Source organism: Hippopotamus amphibius, chromosome 2 (assembly GCF_030028045.1).
Source record: "Hippopotamus amphibius kiboko isolate mHipAmp2 chromosome 2, mHipAmp2.hap2, whole genome shotgun sequence".
Classification (NCBI taxonomy): domain Eukaryota; kingdom Metazoa; phylum Chordata; class Mammalia; order Artiodactyla; family Hippopotamidae; genus Hippopotamus; species Hippopotamus amphibius.
Genome location: NC_080187.1, coordinates 67033714 through 67055407, shown reverse-complemented (window position 1 = coordinate 67055407; position 21694 = coordinate 67033714). Strand labels below are relative to the sequence as shown.

Below are 21694 nucleotides of genomic sequence, written 5' to 3'. Positions count from 1 at the left end.
ATCAAGCCAATGGTCAGCTCAGTCTGTGATTATTGAGCATGGGACATGTGGGGCCTCGCCCCGACCCCACCAGGAGTGAAGCTGGTGGTTTTTAATCTTCCTTCAGGCTTTGCAGTGACGCTCCTGTTGCCAATTAAACCTGGCCCAGTGTGGCTAAAAAGGCAAGCGGCCAGGCGCACGTGCCCAAACGAAAGTGCTCACGGCCCTGGTTTTTGTTTCAGGACGGACACATCGCCCTTCATCTGGCTGTGAGACGATGTCAGATAGAGGTCATCCAGACTCTCATCAACCAGGGCTGTCCCGTCGATTTCCAAGACAGGCATGGCAACACCCCCCTTCACGTGGCCTGCAAAGATGGCAATGTGCCCATTGTGGTGGCCCTCTGTGACGCCAGCTGCAATTTGGATCTCTCCAACAAGGTAAAGCGGGAGACCCCTGCGAGTGCACCCGTGTCTGTCCACCTGCCTCTGGGTTTGGGCAAGTTTCTGTCTGCAGCTCTTCATTGTTTGAAGTCAGCATTGCTTATATGAACCTGTTCCTTTTTATAGGACTCTCCACTTTAAGTATATTTTACATACGACTTTTAAATAATTTCCTAGAGTAACAGAAAATTATTATATTACTAGGTACTTCCTGCTGAGCCTGGCTTACCATTTATGGGCATGGAGGAGTGGGGGGGGCGGGGGCGGGGGGCGGTGGAGGAGTGTGTGTGTGTGTGTGTGTCTCCTCCTGTAGAGGAATCAGAGAACATGTTACAAATTGAAGCATCTTCTTGGAGCACTGTCTTCAGGAAAACACCTAATGAGTTATGATGTGATTGAAATTCCTAGGACCAGATTTCTTCAGTTTACCCCATTGAGAGTTTTATGGTCAAAAGTTCATAACATCTTTTTTGTGCTAAATAAATTTGATAAGACCAAAGGGATACTATCATTTGGTAAATGATAAAGAAAAATCCTCATGTGTTGACTTCTAGAAATTAGCTAACACCTTCCCTTTCCCCTGCAATACCATCTAGGTTTTCATTACCAACTGTGATAGAACAGTGGCATATTCATATGGTTTCAGCCCTATACCTGTTTGAAAGGCAAACACTATTGTTATGTTAAAAACAAAGTCCAAGTCGAATTAATTTCTTAATTGCAGGAAATGTTTGTTCATAAATGGTAGACATGATACCAGCGGAATCTTATCGTGATTTGTTTGAGGTAAAAAGAATTAATATCTGAAATGGCTGGAAAATTATGGTCTATCAAAAAAAAAATTCTTGCATATTATGTGATTAATTCTAATGAAAATTGAAATTGCTAATCTTCATATTCTGGAAATATGAGAAGGCAATATCCTAGGTCTTAGCGGTTAGCTGCTGGTTGCTTCCTTAGTTTATCCTATTGTAACCTTGCCAAGTCAGTTATGTAAGTGGCTTAAGGAGGAAACTAAATGTAATATTAAGCAGCATCAAGACCTTGGCTTTCCTTCCAGGAGTCTTTAAATGAATAAAAAGCAGCTGTAGGAACCCCGTGGCACTCATTTGAATACCTTTGACTTGGCCATTGTGCACTGCAACATTGTAGCGTCTCGCACCTTCAGAAGGGCGGGTGTCAGCTTGTTTTTCTATTCCTTTTTTCATTGTTTATATTAGGAAAGATGATAAGGGCTGTAGAGGAGCTTGAAAGATGTGCAGAAAAGTAAGAGAAAGGCCTTATTTTCCCAGAAAGCACTTCTGGCTCTACATGAACTCACCCTGGTAACCGGTTGTGAGCTTGGACATGGCACAGTGACGGCCCGTGTCCCACAGGCAGACTGTCACTCCTTTCCTGTGGTGTGCCCTGCCTTTTCCTTACCTGGATTCAATCTCCCCAGAGATAAAAATGGCCATTCAGATCCTACCCCCGTCACCAGTATGTGACAGGAACTTGTCACAATTTTTGACGCTCATTGCAGTGAGACAGACATTCTGTGTCTGCATTCTCCTCATGTGAAAATCCAGAGAGTGGCTATTTAACTCAGCCGCGTCGGGGAATGCAGGAGAGGAGAGGAACTAGACTATGCAGAGTGCACGGCCCTTCACCCTTCGTTCCTTTCTGGATTGGCTCTTCTTATCAGTGAAGGTAGAAAAAGCATGTTGATGCACGCGTGCATGTGCACGCACACACGCACAGATGCCCACACACATCTGGGGCCTGTGAGAGAATTCCATGCCCGCCAAGTGTCGATGAACACCCTTCTCTGACAGCGCTATGCCAGGCCCAGGGGTGGGGGGGTGGGGGCAGGGAATGGTTCTTGCCCTCAGGCTGCTTTGGACAGACACACAGACATTTCAATTTAACAGCATCTCATATTGCAATCACTGCTGTGATAGAGGTACAGGTGCTCCAAAAACATGGACATCTGGACACCAAAGAAGCCGGGAAAAGCTTTTCAGAGGTGATCATTTTAGATGATTAGGACTTGGACAGGTGAAGAAGAGGGGAAAGCATATTTCAAGAAGAGGAGGGAGGCAGCTGAAAGGGACATTGAGTCCAGATAGTGAAAGACCTTGAATGGAATGCTAAGGAGTTTGGGTTTTGTTCTATAAATCATTGGGACCATCAAAGTGTAAACTCTCCTAGTCCCTTTTTTCATCATACATCTCTTCATTCACCTTCTTCCCTTCTATAAAACTATGCATCTTGTAACCAAGACTGTCTTCCTTACACAGAAATCCAAATACTTCATCCAGATCTTCCAGACCTCCTCCTTTCCTTCTCACTTTAAATCTAGGGTATTTGAAAGCTTCATATCTGCTATCTAAATCACTCTAGAAGCTAGCAGGAAAGAAAATATAAATATGCACGTACACCGCAGCATTATTTATAATCGCAAGAAATGGAACCACCTTAAGTGTCCATCCTCAGTAGGCTGGCTAAATGAGTCATGATTTTGGCCACATATTGAATATTACTCAGGTATCTGAAAGAATGTGATAGATTTCATTATGGACATGAAATAATAGTATTCACAATCTACTGTTAGGTGAAAAAAGCAAATGACAGAATAGAAGGTAGAGTATGGTTAATGTCTTGGCTCTTCGGGTTATTTTTCTCCATTTATGGATTCGTAGAGAAAAGCCTAGAAGGTTTTCATAGGGCTAGCTCTGAGTAGGGGAGTTTGGGGGAGGGGGAGGGAGACTTCATTTTTCTAATATATATGCTTCTGTGTTGTTTGGTTATTCTACCTGAGCATGTGTTAACTTCCTAACAGAAACCTACATTTGCACATAAACAGCATAAAACAGAGACACCCAAACTTGCTCAGTTCATAATGTCCGCAACGTCTTAGTAATCATTTTCATGGCTTCCTCAGAGCAAGAAAAATACCTAAAGTTCTGTTTATTAAGTCATTCCATCCAAACAACCTAGTATTTATGTCCTAACAACTTAGTAGCTGTGGGAATAAATGATCCACATAAATTGAAAGGAAACTATTTTTAGTTCATGCTTAATTAACCACAGTTATGTACTAATGGGATGTGTATGCGTGTTGGGCACCTCATAACTCCTTAAACCTTGGACTCAGAGTGGACGCCACCACCCTTATATCCTGTTCTACCTGGATTTTCTCAAGATATTGGCCTGATTATCACAGCAGCCATCAACCCCCTGCTGGGCGCACGGGATATCATTGAAAGGAAGGCACCAGCTGAGTTGAGACACTGAACTACCTGGAGCTAGTACTGTCCCTGGTGTCTGAACCTGCTGGTTTCATCAAAACGTTAAAATGTTCCTCAGGATCCCGTGAGTTCACTGCAGTGCCTCCAGGTGCCTCGGCACACAGTTTGGGAACCACAGGCATAAAAAATGGTGGGTACGGCCTTGGAATTTCACCCCAGTGGCTGTCCTTCCACGCCTTCTTCCCTTGCTGTAATCTAAATTTGAACTGTGGTGCAGATCCTTCCGAAACTTTGGGGCCCTTCAGCCCTGACTCATGCCTCCTTTCTGCCAGCATAGCAGGAAACCTAATTTAGTTATCTTATGATAAGCCTCCCACTCTTTCATCCTTTGAAGTTTTATTTTAAAGTTACTCTTTTAACTGAAAAATGCTTGAAAACATTTTGCTCGGCTTGCCTCCCCCAGGAGGTGGCAGGTTTCTGGAGGATGGAGACCTCGCCCCCTGTTTCTTCTCAGTGGATCCCAGGTCCCTCACAATGCTGGCCCCGTGAGATCACTCCATAAATGTCATCCTCAGCAGAGTTGTGAGGACACTCCTGGGTCTTTTTTGTCTCTTCCAGTATGGACGGACGCCACTGCACCTGGCAGCCAACAATGGGATTCTGGACGTGGTCCGCTACCTCTGTCTGATGGGCGCCAACGTGGAGGCATTGACCTTGGTGAGTAGCCCTCTGGCCGGTGAAAGCAATTGCAAACTTCTCAGGCCCTGAGGGCACGAGGGGAAAGGTATTGCTTGGCAACTGCACTCCAAAGCAGACAGGCTGCTATTAAGCTTCAGCTCCTCCAGTGCAGTTACGTAAACATTTGCCCACACACATCCAGGGTAAGATCTCGTTAACGCCTCATCCTCTTCTTTCACCAGGCCTGCACTGCCAGGAACACCTGCTGTTTCCCACTGGCCTCTTCGTTTCCTGTGTTACACAACAGGCCCTGAATTTTTTTTATTAGATCGTGTGTTTATCTTTTCTAAATGTGCCCCCTCTGCTGCGAGGCACTGGAGATGCCTGGGCTTTCAGGGAGAGGGGAGGAAGCCCCTCCGTGGGGGGAAACAGGTGACAAGAGCTGTTCTCTCTTTTTTAAAAAGTCTGGCTTTGCTCTTAGGCCCACTGCATATTTTAAAATGAGATTTCTTTAGTTTCCCTCACTCCCAAACACTCCTCATTCCAGACCTGGTGCCTCCCTGCAAAAGAAACCCTTTGATTCACATTTCAAGAAATACCAAGGAGGAAAAATATGTCCACTAAGAGATAAGGTTGCTGTTTTACTGCTGTAGTGAAACATCATCATTTGAGTGTTTCTGGCCCAGTAGTGGATTGAGTCTCCATTCGCTCATGTGGGAGATTCTTAAAACTCACTAGAGCTTTGCTGACATAAAGTCTTTCTCCAAGGAGACCCATTGGAGTTTTGAAATATGGTAGCAAACCTTGGGAAAATCAGGGCTCTGAGGTTGGAGAGTCACGCAAAGGTTGGCACACTAGGGACCACAGGCCACATTCTGCCTGCTGTCTGCTTCTGTTAATAAAGTTTTATTGGGACACAGCCGCGTCCACTGTTTACGTATCATCTGTGGCCATTTTCACTCTACAAGAGCAAACTTGAGCCATTGCAGTGGAGACCCTATGGCCCTCAGAGCCCCCAAAATCTGCTGCCTGGCCCTTTACGGAAAATGGTTACTGACCTCTGGCCTAGGATGTTGCTTCCCTGGCTGCACTAATGTGACGCAGACATGATTCCCTCCCCACAAGCAATGAGTCTGTTCTCTGCAATGTCAAGCCCCGAGCTGGGCTCTTCTGCAAGCCCAGTGCTCTACATGGGATTGTCCCTTCTTCGGGCACCCCCTCGCCCATCACAAGCCTACCCAGGGCCACGCAATGACCTGACATGTCATTATCAAACCCTGACCATCCGTGCCTTGGCACTCATTCCAGTCACTCCAGGAAGGAGCATTTATGTACATTTTTATGAGGAGAAGTATTTTTGGTTACTTTTGGCACTCTTCAGAGAGAGTGGCGAGAGAAGGAAGACCCGAGCCTGGAGGAGCTGAAAGCGCAGTGAGCTGGAGCACAGCCCGGACAGGCCCGGCCGAGCTGGGGCTTGGCGGGGCTGGAGGAGCACGGCCGCCCCAGCCGATGCAGTGGAGGCCACGCGGGCTCCAGGCAGGGCGGGTGTCGTCACGGAGGCCGTGCTGCAGGCTGAGGCTGCCTCCAGGGAAGGACCCCTTGCCGCCTGTGTCGCTCTAAACTTTCTAGTAGCTACATCTGACGAGGAAAAAGAAGCAGAGGAAATTAATTTCAGTCATATATTTTAAGATATTAAAAGTAACAGCTAAGGAAATGTATTTTATACTATAATATGCAACATATTATCATTTTGACTTGTAATCAGTATTTGTAAATTATCGAGATATTTCCAGTTCTCTGATTTTTCTTCGAAACCTGTGTGTGTTTTACACCCACAGCACATCTTAGCTCGAACACATTTCCAGCCCCAAGGAGCTGCGTGTGGGGTGGGCTGCCACCTTATTGGACGGCACAGCCCAGCCTTTTTGTGGGCCAGCTTTTCCCCTCTGCCTGACTGCTCGGTTCTTCCCATCTGGCACCACCGCCCTCGACCCTGCAGCGCCTCTAGCTGTTCCCCTCCCTCTCCCAGTCTGTCCTCAGCCAGGATAACTGGGAAGAGTCTTGTGAATGTCCGGTTCTCTTTTCCTTGCCTCCCGCCTCTCCTCCACCCACCTCGGTCTGTCCCCGACTCCCCTTGATTCCGCAGAGTCCCCAGACACCTTGCCTTCAAAACTTTTTAATTGTAAAATAAAACAGATTTTTTTTTAAGGAAAGAACATGAACAAAAGTAAAACTTGGTGAATTTGACAAACTTCACCTTTGTGACCCCACTAAGGTCTAGAAATAGAACTTTCGAGGCCATACCAGAAACCGCCAGTGGCCTATCCCAGCTGCAGCCACCCCTCCCCTCTGCTCCCTGGCCCCAGTGTAAGCCCCACTCTGACTCTTGTTGGACTATAAGCACTTCCTCCTTGCCTTTCCTTGTTGTTTCTCACATAAGTGCCAACAGTTCTCTCTCGTCATCTCTCCAGGACAGTGCACTTCCTTGACACTCTCCCCTGCCTCGGATAAGAAAGCCCTACTTGCCCCTGCTCCCCTCCTGCCTCTGCTGCTCTCCTCCAGCTCCATGTCTTCTTGCTGCTACTCCCCCCTGCCTGGCTGGCTGCCCTCCCGCTCTCTGCCCCCTACTCCTCTCACCAGCCCCAGGGCTGTGGCTGCACCTGAGAACTCACGGACACGTCCAGGTCTCCAGCCCTGCTTGTCCCCCGAGCACCACATTTGGAACCCAGCCTTGCTCATTCTGCTGCCTCAGGGCCTTTGTGCTTGCTGTCCTTTGCAAGACTCCCTCCGGTATCCAAATGGCTTGCTCTCTCACCTCCTTCAGGTTTTGACTCAAATATCACCTTCTAAGTGAGGCCTCCCAGACCACTGTGTGTGACGAGCAGGGCAGTGAGTGCTGGGATCGCTCGTGAGCCAGCTGCAGAGCTGACACCTGGCTCGGGCTCACGGTAGCATGGAGCCAGAATGAAGAGACCCAGCTCCTACCCCTTTCCCTTTGGACAGGAAGCCAGGGAGTTTGGGGACACTCTCAGCTCTTTTCTTGATGACTACTGCTGCTTGCTTCTTCTGTGCCTGGTACTTTGTTGGTTCTTTCCATTTGGTTTTCTCCAATCTGCTCAAGAACCGATGCAGTCGGGGTGTCATTTCTCATCTTATGGACAAACAGACCCAGGCTCCGGGTGGCTGAGTGACTGACCACACAACCGGGAGAGGCAGAATCTGGACTTACCTGGGTCCTTCTCACTCCAATGTTCAGACTCTTTCCACTACACTGGCAGACATTTCTTTTGGAAGCTGAACAGTGTCCTTTCGAGCAATACTTTTTGCAAACTGTAAAGTGCTGTGCAAACATAAGGAATTATTGATGGTTTTCCTGACATTTGAGAGGCTTAACAGTGGAGAGTAACTTTGCCAGTGGACATCCTCTGTGTACTGTGCAGATCTGAGGTCTTCAAGAGAAATCTATGGCCAGTCACACCAGATGACAGAAAATTTAAGTCGAGGCTCAGATTTCTCCCAGCTAAGACAATGGTCCCAAAACTTTGCTGCACAGCAGGATCACCTGGGAGGGCTTACAACCTTGACGTCCAGGTCACACCCCAGAAAAGTAGAAGCTGAGAGTCCGGGTGGGAGCCCAGCGGCAGGAGTTCTTAAAGACCCCGGAGATTCCAGCGTGCAGTGAGGTTTGGGAACTAAGGCCTGTTCTTATCATGTCAGTAAGGATCTAAACAGTTTGGCATGAATCCCTGATGTGGATGTGGTCTGACAAGTTACCTACCTAATTCACGCCAAAGCAAACTAGAGGCTTTTGTCTGCCCGTTGGAGCCATTTCGGGACTCGGGGGGCAGAAAGAGGTGGGCGGCCTGTCTGTAAAGCATGTCTCTTCCAGAGCGCCCATCTGAGCTTCGACCACAGCCTACGGCCGTGGTTCTCAACTGGGTGTTTTCATCCCCCAGGGAACGTTTGACATTGTCCAGAGACACTGGGCTGTCACAGCCGGAGGAAGGGGAGAGCTTCTGGTGTCTAGTGGTGGAGGCCAGGGCGCTGCTAGACATCCCACAGTGCCCGGGACAGCCTCCCACAGTAGAGAACTGTCCTGGCCAAGAGGTCAGGAGTGCCGAGGCTGAGAAAAGCTGATCTGATGGCTGGGATTGTGACCCGGGTTGAGCGATTGGCAGGTGTGCTATCAGTCAGATCCCGGCATCTCCCAGCTTCCCCGGGAATGGAACTTTGTCACTGGTGAACATTGAAAGATGGGCCAAAGACTGCTTAGTCTTCTTGTTTTAAAAAAAATACTGCTTTTATTTCTTCTGAAATTGCGTCTCATTTCTACTTCTAAATTTGTAACGATTCCTAAAACTGCAGCAGAACGGTCCCTCAGCCTCCGGTCCCTCCTCAGTAGTGCGTGAGCAGCTGGCGTTCCTGCCGCCCTAGAGTGGCTCTGAGGTGACTGCACACGATGCGGTCAGATTATTAGGAGGTGCTCGATAAATGTTAGTTATCATCGTGCGTGTTCACAGCCGCAAACAGAAATGAATTCATTCAGTATGAAAATGCAGCCCTGTGAAAATTCTCTAATTAAAAAGCAAACACCAAAGTGCTGTGGACCCTTATGTCCTCCTTTTATGTTCACCGAAAATCTTTGGATGAAAACTGTGAAACTCAGCCTTTTCTTTGAAAGGCACAGTAATTACCAGTAACTAGCTTGATATGAGTGCTGAGGTTTGTCCATGGAAGGACTTAAGACGTTAGCTTCGGCTCAGTAGAGCTTGGCAGCTAATGACAGTCTTTATCTCCTAATTGGAGGGAAATTCAGGACACAGAGGAATCTGCCCGCTAACGAGGTGCCATTTGATTAAAGCCTGTGGGCCTGAGACATCTCGCCATTGGACCTCAAAGCACCAATGCCCGGTTTTTTCTACTTCTTATCTTCCTTTCCTGGACAGTCAAGTGAAACAAGGATTCCACAGAAAGGAAGTAATCCAGGACACGGTCTTTTGTCCACCTTATTTGCTTCTGATGCCTGTTACACTGTTTCTGCCTCAGATGGTGATATTGGTGTATGGAACACACAGCTTTCTGTTGTGAAGGAAAAAAATAATCATTCTTCTCCAACAGGATGGAAAGACAGCAGAAGATCTTGCTAAATCAGAACAGCATGAACATGTAGCAGGTCTCCTCACAAGACTCCGAAAGGTGAGAATTTGTTTGTGGTCTAAAATGCTCTGTTTTTATGTGGAAAATTCTGTCTTTTCCCTTGTGAACTATGAGAATAAACAAAAGAGGCTTTGGACACACAGGTGGTATTTTAAAAGGCACCTGTCCTGTGCTGTGGTTTGCATATTGATTTGCATGAACGCATTGGCTACCTCTCTGATTTCTTCTTCTGTATCTGGGCTTGGAAATCATTGGCCTCTTTGCAGTTGCTGTGCCTGGTTTCCCTCCTCCTGCCCACATTGTGATACCTACTCCCTCCCCACCATGAAGCAGAGGGGAAATGAGAAAGCTGACTCTGCTTCTTTCTTAATGTTTTGAGCTCCAGGATATCACCTGTGCTCCAGTTTATCAAACATTGTTGCTCTAAGGTTTAAGGAAACATGACAAAAATAAGTAAATGTAGGTGTGCCTTTCCAGCCCGCATCATAGCAGTGTGTACTGAGAGGCTTCAAAATAGTCACACCCTTTCAGCTAGGGATTCTATGTCTGTGATTCTATGCTAAAGAAATGGAAGAAGCGCAGAGAAAAAAAAGTTCTATGCACAAAGATGTCCATTGCGGTAGTATTTATAATACAGTAATAAAAATTGGAAACATTGAATGACAAGCAACAAAGTTTAATAAATTGTCATACAGCTGTAAAATAGAGTGGTCTGGGGCCACTAAAATGTTTTTGAAGAGGTTTTAGTAATAGGAGTTTATTGCTTAAGATGTTCCTGGGCTTCAAAGCAGAAGATAAATTATGTGCACATTATAATCTCAGCTATGTTTTTTTTATTTTTATTTTTTATTTTGTTTCGTTTTGTTGTTTTTTTGGCTGCGTTGGGGCTGCATTGGGTCTTTGTTGATGCACACAGGCTTTCTCTAGTTGTGGCGAGCAGGGGCTACTACTCTTCGTTGCAGTGCTCGGACTTCTCACTGCTGTGGTTTCTCTGGTTTCAGAGCACTGAACTCTAGTCACTCGTGCTTTGGTAGTTGCAGCTACACGGGTTAGTAGTTGTGGCATGCGAGCCCTAGAGCAAGTGGGCTTCAGTAGTTGCAGCGAGTGGGCTCAGTAGTTTTGGCAAGCAGGCTCTAGGCGCTCGGACTTTAGTAGTTGTGGCACATGGACTCAGTAGTTGTGCCTCTCAGGCTCTAGAACTCAGGCTCAGTAGTTGTGGCACATGGGCCTAGTTGCTCCATGGCATGTGGGATCTTCCCAGACCAGGGATGGAACCCCTGTCCCCTGCAATGGCAGGCAGATTCTTAACCACTGCACCCACAAGGGAAGTCCCTCAGCTATGTTTTTTTTAAATGCATGGAAAAGACTAACAGTGGTGTCTTTGGATTTTGCTTTTTTGATTAACATTACTGTATTTTTTCTTTATTAAACATTACTATATTTTTCCAAATTTCCTATAATAATCATGTAATAATTTTTCAAAAACAAACTTTATAGAAATAAAAAAAATTACTCAGTTAATTTAAGTGCTCATTGAAAAGGTATTGTGCAAAATAAGCTCAGGGTATCCTACCAAGATCCTGCCATATAGATTGAAAAGTGCTTAGGGGAGGGATTATAATGTCTTAACTTTCACAGCTACTGAAAGTTTGAATTTTCATAGTGGTCCCCTGGTCCTGGTTGAGAGGGGAGTGCAAAGGGACACATACATAGGTTGGAATGATTTCTTCCCCAGGGCTTGGAGTTGACCTGGCGTAGATAATTCACTTTCATACCTTTGTGCTTTGGCTGATAAACACAGATCCCCCGGGCCACTGCGGGGGTGCAGTCTCTCCTTTGATCTAGAGGTTCTAGAAAGAGATCCCTCCTTATTCCCACGTTCTTACAGGAAAGACTTAAATTAACTCTAGACTTCGTGTTCTGCCACTCTGTACCACCACGGACTGTCTCCTTGTGAGGGAGAATTTGGACTAGGAAAACTTTTTTTTTATAGGCAAAACAAGAGGCGAGATGCGGGAGCCTACAAGTCTGTCAGCAAATCAGTAATGAACGTTCACATAAAATCACCTCATTTTAAAATTCACTTTATTTGAAGCGATATTCAGCCAGCTTCAGGCCAGATTGGCACAGAGGCTGCCCGTTCACAACCTCTGACTTTTGCGGGATTTTACAGTGGGGGGCCCCACGTTAGAGTGTAGAGTCTTATGTTTATAGACAGATTGTCTCAGTGTAAGGGCTTTATATGGATTTAAATCAATTCCGCATTATAGTATTCATCCATAGGGGAAAGAAACTGAAGCGAAATCTGGCCTTTCCACAGGCTGGATGAGCACACATTCCTACAGCTAATTATTTAGCCTCTAGTATGGCCCACTGGTAGAAGAAACACTTTATTAGGCTTAACACCTTAGCAGGTATAGAAACATGCTGGGTCAGGTATCCTCAGGTTTCCCAAATTCCACAGAGCGGGATTTTAACCCACCTGCTACTCCTGGTACCACCTGACCTGAGCCCCAGCATGGTCCTTGCGGGTGTTTCCTGGGCTCAGCTGGCACACGGGCAGCCCCACTCACAAGTGTAGCACTCTGGACAGTCCTGTTGCCACATACTTTCGGGGCTTGGAGTGCTGTTCACCGTCTCAGAAACTCTTGTTTTACAGCAGTGACCCAGGGGAAGTTACAATCAGTTCATCTTTAAGCAAAAATCAACTGTAAACCACGATCTCCGGTGGTCGGAGGGTCACCACGGGAAGTGCCCTCCTTTGGCAGAGGGATGAGGCTTTTCCTTGGACTGTGCTGTGTTTTACTGCCCATCTACCCCTTAGAAAGATACTTCCTTTTATTTAAAAATAGACTGCTACACTGAGTGCAAACCCAGATGTCCATTACAGCAGGTTGGAAACAGTGAATAAATGCCCAGAAAAAGACAGGAAGGAGAGCACCCGACATGATAGCTGAGGTTGGGTGGATTGGATAGGTGCAAGTGCTTCGACTACTTTCATACTTAGGAATATAAATAGGAAGTATAGCTCCATGCATCTCAGGGAAAGGTGGTTGTTTCCAGACTGGAATTTTGAAATCAGTGTGGCATGGGTTCTTACCGGGTCCCAGTTTGCGTTTTCCTTTTTTTTTTTCTTCCATTAATTTGTATCTTTGTTTTTTGGTGTCTAGATTTTTTAAAGAGGAGTGGGAGGGGGAATATTACAACGTTTAATTTAGTATGTTACCATTATCTTGTGATTTTTGTCAGGAGACAAAGAAAGTCATTTCAATGCCTGTGAATATAGTACATCATCCCTCCTAGAGCCCAGAATCTACCTAAAGGTTCCCCTCTCATCTTTGCTTTCAAGGGCAAAATATGGGGTAAAGGCTGAGAGCACGGACGCTGGAGTCCTGGCTCTGCCACCTTCTAGCTAGGTTAACTAGCAAACTGTTTAACAGCCCTGGACCTCAGTTTCCCTGTTTGTTAAATGGGGTGAGTATAGTGCTACTCACATGATGGTGATGAGGACCAGATGGGTGGTGTAAGTGATGTCCTTAGAGCAGCCTGCACACAGTAAACACCGTGTGTTTGCCGCAGTCGGCATCCTTGCTCGCGTCCTGTGGACCACTCTCCGAGTCCCGGGGAAACATGGTGGTTTCCGTGGAGGCCTGTCTTGTGACCCACCCCCCCAGGAGCAGATGGTGGGGTGTCAACAATGGCAGCTCTGGCAGGGTACACATGAGAGTCATTTTTAGTAACAGCCACCATTTACTCCTGGGTATGTGTGGCAGCAGTGTAATTTTACATCCCCGAGATGGGGATGTTCCTGCAGGAAACACGGACTCCACGAGGTTAAGCAACATACTAATTAGTGCAGAGCAGAGATCCAGACCGAAACAGAAATATCTGCTTTCAGGGCTCCATCAGGGCTTCTTCAGTGCCAATTCCTCGCCAGCCAGGGATGGTCCTTTCCCCCAGTGAGCTTACCTGCTTTGTGGCGGGCACGGGTCACCTTTCGCAGGGTTTCCCAGAGCCGCATTTCCTTCAGCAGTCTCCTCAACTCCATGTTCAGTGAGACCCACGTATTCATTTGCCTTAGTCATTCGTTCGAACAGCTCTAGACCTCAGCTTTCTGAGTCGCCAGAAAGGGAGGAGTTGGCTGCCAAGCGTTTCTAACCACCCTCTTTTTTTTTTTTTTAATAAATCCCAAAATAAATAACTGCTTGGGATTTGGGGACACCCAGTACTGGAACCTGGTTCTTGAGAATGATCGCCATGCCCCAGTGCCTCCCTGGAGAATGCATCGCAGAGGACTTGTGGGTGGCTGCCTCAAGGAGCAGGCTCTACCTGCAGAGAAAGCCAAGAAAGTAGATTTATTTGCAATCATAATCTGGATCATCTGCAGGGAAAGACTGTCCACAGCCCTGTACAATGGGTGAGGGAACGGGAAGAGGGTAATTTATAACCTCTCAATGTCATTTTCTCTTCCATATTTTGCCAGTGTTTCTCACCAGGGTGCTATCAGCATTTTGGGTGTCCTTGCAGGAACTTTCTGTCCTTGCAGGATGCGAGGACCTCCAAGCATCTAATGTCAAGGTATTCGCTCCGCCATTCATTGTGGACACCAAAAAACTGCTCCTCCGCACCTTTCCTGACATCCCCTGGGGTGGTGCCACCCTCCATCCTACCCACCCCACGTGGATCCTAAGCACAGTCATGGGGAGAGGTCTGTATCTGGGACAGCAGGGGTGTTGGCCTTAAATTGCCTTGTTATGCCATTTGGTTTCTAAGGGCCAAATTAGCAACAGAAATACTCCTGTGTTTTCACCTCTAATCAGTTGGCAAGCCTAGGAACATATTTTTAAACATTTGCTAAGGGTAAGCCGTGGCGCTTTCGCTTCTGGAAGTAGAACCAGAGTAAACTTGTTGAGCAGCATGAGGCAGTGGAGGGCGGGCCGGAGGAGAGTGGGAGAAGATTTGCATCCTTTGAGCAGAAGGCTGACCTCAGGGAGGTGAGACCTTGCAGCCAGCGCGTCTGGCAGGTGAGGGAGAGGGTGGCCAAGCTGGGGCTTGTTAGGGAAGGAAGAGCACAGCACGTCTTCCTCTCTGACCCAGTTCAACCAGAGAAGAGCTGGAGGTAGTGGCGTGCTGGGGCCCCAGGCGCTGTCTGGGAGAGCCCACCGTGCACATCTCTCCCCAGCTGCGTGTTCAGTGCCATCGCATTCGGGGCTTGAAATCAGCCATGATGGCAGTATAAATACAAAGTAGGCCTTCTCCTCCTCCCCACCCCAACCCCTCCCACCCCCTGCAGTGAGCTGGTTTCCCAGCACACCATTGCTCTGGGGTCTCTGGAGGCCCCCACAGCTCCACCTCGCGTTGTAGGTACCACCTTCTTATAAGAAGGAACTGCACCCTCTGCCGTCCCCAGTACTCACCCCCAGTACTAAACAAAACCCCCTTCAGCCCTCCAAACCTGCCCAAGAATTGGGTTGTTCCTTAGCCAAGCCAATTCTCCTTCTCCTAGAAAAAGTCGGGGTGCGTGTTATGACAGGCAGGGAGGGGGTTTGCACTTAGATTTTACCTTGGCACCCATTCTTGCTATCACTGCAAGGCCCATCCTTATCTGATTTTAAAATACTGCTTTCAAGGGGGGTTGGGGAGTCGGCTTATTTTTATTTTGTTCGATTGTCCTTCTAATCAGCTTCTCCGTAAACTGATATTAAAAGTAGTTGCTTTTCCTAAGCCTGAGACTAGATGGTGAAGAAAGATGCCCAGGAATATTTTGAAAAATAGGACAAAGTTGGGAGTTTGCCCAGAATTTAAAATTCACCACAAGTAAACTGCATTTGCATAATTAAGAGTTGCTGCTGCTCCCATCCTGCTGGGTCTAATTGCATCCTGCCACGTGTGGAAAGCCACGTCACCTCTCCACGCTCTTATCTGGCTTTCCCAGATTGGCGATGGTGCCCCCTGTCAACCTGCTGATGTTCAGTCACCTTTGCAGATGAGAAAGTGAACACTAACTTGCCAGGGGGCAGAAGGTGCTGGAAGAAAGGAAACTAGAAACCCGGATTAACCAGGGATTCAAAAAGCAATGCAGTTACCAAATAATAGTCACAGTGTCTACTGTAGGCCAAGAACTGTTCTAGGCACCAGAGAGACCACAGTGAACAGAAGAGGCAAGACCAGCCAATAAACAAGTAAGAAAAAGCCACATAGGTCAGAGGGTGGCAGACGATGGCCATAGAGTCCAAACCGGCACATCACCAGTTTTTGTAAATAATGTTTTATTGGAGCACAGCTACACCCCTCCGTTTACTCCTGTCTGTGGCTGGTTTCTAGGTACAAACGTGGCAGTCACAACAGAGACCACCCGGTCCTTTACAGAAAGCTGTGCTGCCCCCTGATGTAAGTGTAGGGGATTCAAATAGGTGAAATGAGACAAAGCAAGGGGGTGGCGGGTGGCAGCTGCTTTGCACTGACTGGGGTGGGGGTGTCTCTCTAATGATAACGCTTAAACCAACACCCAAAGCCGAGAAAGCGGAGCCAGCCAGAGGGATGCCTGGGAGAAGGCAGAGGCAATGAGTGAAAAGGGCCTGAGGCAGTAAAGAGTGGGGTGTGTTCTAGGAAACAGATGAAAAAGGAGGGGGTGATGGCATTAGCAACAGAGTTTGAGTGTGGTCTTTGGGGCAGAAAATGATGCCCAGGAAGATATGATCAGAAAGATAGGCCCGGCTTTACAGCTCTTGGTTAGGTGATTGGGTATTGGTCCCAGTGTGTTAAGTAAGTAGGTTAGGAATTTCCCTCTGCTCAGACCGAAAGACCAGATAGAAGATGGTTTTGGTGGCCGGGCGAGGTAGGACGGCTGCTTGGACCGGTGTTGTCCAGGCTCAATTACTCTGTGAGCTTAGGGCAAGAATACACTTGGGAGCTCACTTTCCTGTGTATTTAAAGTATATACTTAAAGCAAACGGGGAATATGTGTTCTTGCCTCCCACTTTCACAAACGCACCTTTGTGAGCACCCGGAAGCCCAGGTTCTGGTTTAGGATCCTGATTCCTCAGGGTTCACTGCTGCATCCCCCCCAACTTCCCAGCCTGCATGTGAGCGCCCTCACTGTATCCCAGCCACATCCACCAGCCTTTGGGGGCAAGGGGGACGGGACCCAAGAGACTATTCCAAGGCATGAGCCAAGACTTAGGTAACACGGAAGTCCCAACCCTCCACTCCCCCAGGCAGTGTCCCTGCACTTGCTGCCCTGGCCCAGCCAGTGAGGGCCTGACACAGGGGGGTCTTAGAGCTCCTGTTAAGTACAGACCACAGATGGACTTTAGTGCTCCCTCTCCAAAGAAATGCACGTTCTACCACCTCCTAGGGCTCTCCGGGAGCGCACTGCATACCTTCCTTTGCCCCTCTCCACGTCAGAACCATAGTCTGCCTTGGAGGGCACACGCTCTTGGGTTGCTGGAAGCTGCCTGCTTGGGGATGCCGGTCTGGGTGCACCATCCGTCCCTGCTGTGACATCTAGTGGTGGAAAGTGAAAACGCGTCCCCTGCCAGGAGGGGAGCGATGTCGGAAACGTCTGTCTCAGATGGCTCCATCAAGATCGGCTGTGTTCAGATTCTCCAGGGCTCCTAGTGAGCACGAGGAGGGGTCATCCCCGAGGACGATATGGATTTCCTTAGACAAGAGAAGACTATATTTTGCTTTTTCTTGCCTTTCAAGATAATGGTGGATTCTGTCGGTCTTGATGGAGAGAGCAGTGTCCTGGCTCCTCTTCCCAAGAGCAAGGTGAAGGGTGAATGAGTCCGGCCCAGCCCAGGCCAGCAGGTCCTGATGGAAGGGGAAAGGAAGGGCCAGGAGCTGCGCGAGGGCCCTGGGCAGAGAGCGGGAACGTGGGATGGCGTGCAAGCCCCACACCCCTTTCTTTGGCCTCCAAAATACTTTTCTCACCTGCCCGCCATTCACCTCCATTTGAAAGGTGAGAATGGGTGTGCATTCGTGTAATCATCTGGAATTGAGGACATTGTAAAAGCTGAGCCGTCAGTCCAGTGAAGCAGTATTTTCTTGCACAAAGCAAGATTTCTTGAGGACAGTTATTTGGGAAACCGCACGTGCTCTGAGGTGAGCACAGTGCCTCCAGCTGAGGGCTCAGTCTGCACTTCGGATAAAAATGTTGCATGCCGCCCCCCTCCCCAGAGCTCGCCGAGGATGTGGAACCTGTTAACACAGGCCAGCAATCCAGCTCATTTGCTTAGGAAAAATGAGGTGCCGACATGTGCCCCTTTGTCCGTGCGATCCAGAGCAGGGGGGCACCTTCTCATTCTACTTGCCTTTGTCGTAGCAGGGACTTAGAAATTTTACTTTAAATCAGGACCCTGCACTAACTGGGAAGCGTCTTCTGAATGGGATGAACTAGAAATGGCCCTCCTTGGATATTCACAGTGCTGGTAACTCAAGCACTTCCCCGCTTTGAGATTCTGCTCTTGATTTGCAAATCCTCGTTTACCCCTCGCTGCTCCCTACTCCCCTCCTGAGAAACCCACCACCTGCCTTTCAGCGCCAGCAGTGAGAGAAAGGAGACCTGGTGCTGAGTTCTGCCTTTGCCCTCAGCAGGTGCCTTGGCCTCTCTGAGCCTTGGTTTCCGCATCTGAAAGGGAGAACCACCACATTAACCACGGAGGTTTCTTTGAGGTTTAATAAGGAATGTGAGTGAAAGCACAGCTGGAAGATACAAATGTGGAAGTTACTGCTGCAGACAGGAAATGCATCTGTCACAACTCCTGGGGATGTTCATGAAAGAATAATTCGTGACCCTTGTTGAGGACAGTAAGGTCGACTCTGTTCCGGGGGTGCTGCAGCGGGTGTGTAGCAGAGGAAAGAGATCGGCTCAACCACAACTTCAGCAAAGACAAGTGGGGATCAGTAGCCAAGGGACAGGGTGGGATCAGTGGATGGAAAATTGCAGAGAGGAAACCCAAAGGCTAGGGGGCTTCTTGCTGGATCGACTGCTTTGGATTCTTTTATGAGGTGGTCAGCCAGTTGCAGCCATAAGAGGAGACAGAGGGGAGACTTGGGAAAAAACAGTTTTTTATATCGAAGGTCCCAGAGAGATAGGAGTTGAGAGCATCGTCACAGAGCTCAAGCCCCCGCGGCAAGTGCCTTTACCGAGGATCAGGGTGGGTACACGAGAAAGGCACCGGGGTGGGGGGTGGGGGGGGCCACTGGTGTGTTTGAATGTCACAGGGTCACAGTTGGGAGGGTAGGAAGGGGAGCTTGTGGCCGAGCCCACCTTACACATTGGTGCACCTGGGCCAGAGCTCACAGCCTGTTTGTGGGGATGTTGGGGCAGCAGGAAAATAGGAAGTTTTAAAGGCTATGATACTCATCAGGCTTCTTGCCGAAGACAGGCCGGAGTGATCAGATATCAAGGCTGGGCATGAAGAATTTGCTTAGATATCAAGGGTGGGGGGTTTTCTCTAAACTCGACCCTGCAGGATTCTTGTTTAACCTGGACTAACCAGGCCAAGGACACAGCCCTCTGTCACTGGCCCCTCTTCCTTCTTGCCTCCATTTCCGGGGCTCACCTGGGAAGTAGGCAAACAGATGGCCAGCCGCTGCCGGCCCACCACTGCCCTGCGTGGCATGGGAAGGAGTGAGCAGGGCTCTCAGCCTCAGGCAGTGCTGAGCAAGGCCAAGACACTCCCTCTCTCAGCTGCCCAGGGCAAGCCCACCGAGGTTCAGGGTGGCTGCTGGAAGCACCCGTGTCCAACAGTTATCACGGTGCAAGTGCTCAGAGTGGAAGGGCCTGCAGGACTCGTGCAGAAGGGATGGGAGTGCCCTCACTCCTTCACACGGGACAGATGTATTGGCCAAAGCGCACGGTGTCAGGATCAGGAGAGCACGAAACAGGCAGAAGAGAGCAATTTGTTTGTAGTGCGCCCAGGTCCAGTGAAGCCAGAAGCAGGCTTTCTGCCTTTGCCTCATCTCAGGAGAAGCAGATACTGGCTTCCCAGAAAGGGTTTGTGCGTGTTCGTTAGCCGTGTGTCACGAAATAGATGGAGACCTTTTTAATTTACTCAGGGAGATGCTCCTAGCAGAGGGCGATGCTCACAGTTCAGACACTCGTCATGCGGTGGGTGGAGGTGTAGCAGGGGGCCTGACTTAAGGGGAAGATAAAAGGGCTGGTTTTGAAGGTGAAATTAGAGTGAGATGGTAGATGTGCTTCCGGGGGTCACGGGCTCATCTGCAAGAGTAGATGGTGCCGGGGAGAGTGCCCGCACCCCATTTCTTCCTGCCTGGTCGGCAGCACACCAGTGAGTAACTGTCTCAGGACAGGACTTTTCAGCTTCTGTGCTGACTTGGGTAATAATTCAGGGGAATTGCTGGCAAGATACCCCAGCTTTCTCCACCCAGTGCCGTGCTTGAGGTTAGAAGAAGAAACCCAATAAGGACAACCTCATGTTCTACAGATCACTGTCCTAACCGTGGTTTCCAACGCTAGCCGACCCAATACTTTAAAATCTACATATTGTGATGCCCCCTTTACTCTCCCGAAATAAAATTCAAAGATAGCAATGTACCTACTCAAGTAGTTTTAAAAGATCGATAGAATGCCCTAACTGTAATATAACAAAGACATCAAAGGAATATATACGTAGTATAATATAATGTGTTTCAGTATGTACATGCGGAGCACAGGCGATGAGGAGACACGGTGAAATTGGCAAGTACTTGGACCCATCTGCAGAATCACTGAGAATGTAACACCTACAGATGCCACAGATGTCGGAGTGATAGCAACTCAAATACAGCAGCAGCATTTCAGAAGGCTGACATTTCAGAAGTGGGGATCACAGCTCCTGAAAGATTCGAGAAAAATATGTGTATATAATTCCACCAATGTATAAAATAGTTGCATTCTTGGGAAGGTCAGTATGTATGAAATCCTGCCCTCCCAGAACCCTCTTGGTCACATGTAAAATACAGTTAAGTCCTAAGCTCGAATGATCATAAACAAGGTTTTGCTCTTATGTAAATGCTCAGCAGACACTCAGAAGTCAGGCCGACTCAAGAGAATTCTTACTGCTCAGGACATTGTGTGTAACATGTCAGGACACCTAGCACCCACCCATCTACCGCCAGTAGCATCCCCCAGCGTTGAGAATTAAAACTGCCACGGTCCATTTCCAAAATGCCACCTAAGGGGCAGTGTTCTCCCTATTGAGAAAGATGGGTCAGAGTTTACCAAGAGAAAATGGGGGTAGGAACATTAGAGCCTTCAAAAGAGTTGTGAGTTTCTTACATGAGTATGCTTCACTGGTGGACATAGTAACAGTGTCTCAGCTAGAAGAGATCAGCAGTAAATCAGCACCTCCCAGGATTTAGGTCTGGAGGCACTGGTCCAGCCAGGTCTATCACACTGAAAGGGAAAGGCAGGCACTTAGCTCTGAAACACTCCTGCATGGGTCACCCCTGAGTACATCGTTTATGCAACACCCCTTTATTGGGCATCCTACCTGTGCCAAGTGCTGGGGATACTGTCTCTTGCCTCAGGTTGGCCCCTAGTCTAGAGGGGAAGAGTGTCACATAATTACCCTACAGTCTAGTGGGTCAGGATGGAGGCTCACGAGTGCGCTTGAGCCTGCCCATGAGAAAACTTCCAGGGGAGATCACAGCAAGATGGGTCTCCTGGAAGGCATGGAAGTTAACAGGCTAAGGCAGGGGAGATCATCGTGGGTAGGGGAGAAGGACTCGACCTCAGGCTGCAAGCCACAGCTCCAACAGGCCTTTATTTTCAAGCTAAGCGCTCGGAGCTGGGCTGGGCGTGTGAGGCTGGGACGGACCCAGGGTGGCATGGTCAATGCCTCACCACGTAGCCCTTGAGGTGGGTTCTCTGGGTGTAGAGAGCACCTTGCCAACACCATCCCTTCACAAGCACCTGTGTTAAATTTGATGTCGCGTTGTTCGCATGTCTGTGTCTCCCCAAAACTGCAGACCTGGGTCGGGTGTAGACCTTCCTGTTCCAGCACACGGGAGGTCCTCCATAAATGTTTACTGATGAATCTGTGAATTACCCAGGGCTGGGGAGACGCCTGCTTCTCCTGTAGGGCTGAGAAAGAAGCAGCAAGGTTATCGTGTCCCCCAGGCCCCTCATACATGTAGCTTCGTACCTTGTGACGCCCTTCTTGGCATCATCTCGTACCTTCAGCGTGTTGTAAAGGA

General features: G+C 48.4%; 1 protein-coding gene across 7 annotated transcripts in view; it reads left to right on the top strand.

Moving 5' to 3' along the window:
• DAPK1 (death associated protein kinase 1) overlaps positions 1-21694 on the top strand; it is a 178088-nt gene that overhangs the window by 137735 nt on the left and 18659 nt on the right. For 6 of the 7 annotated variants that reach the window (XM_057721042.1, XM_057721038.1, XM_057721040.1 and 3 more), the window contains 3 exons: positions 222-419; positions 4271-4369; positions 9449-9526. In XM_057721042.1, the coding sequence (XP_057577025.1) occupies positions 222-419; positions 4271-4369; positions 9449-9526 (375 nt within the window). Of the gene's footprint in view, positions 1-221; positions 420-4270; positions 4370-9448; positions 9527-20150; positions 20401-21694 lie in introns of all 7 variants that reach the window. The other variant, XR_009051244.1, reaches the window with a different exon arrangement.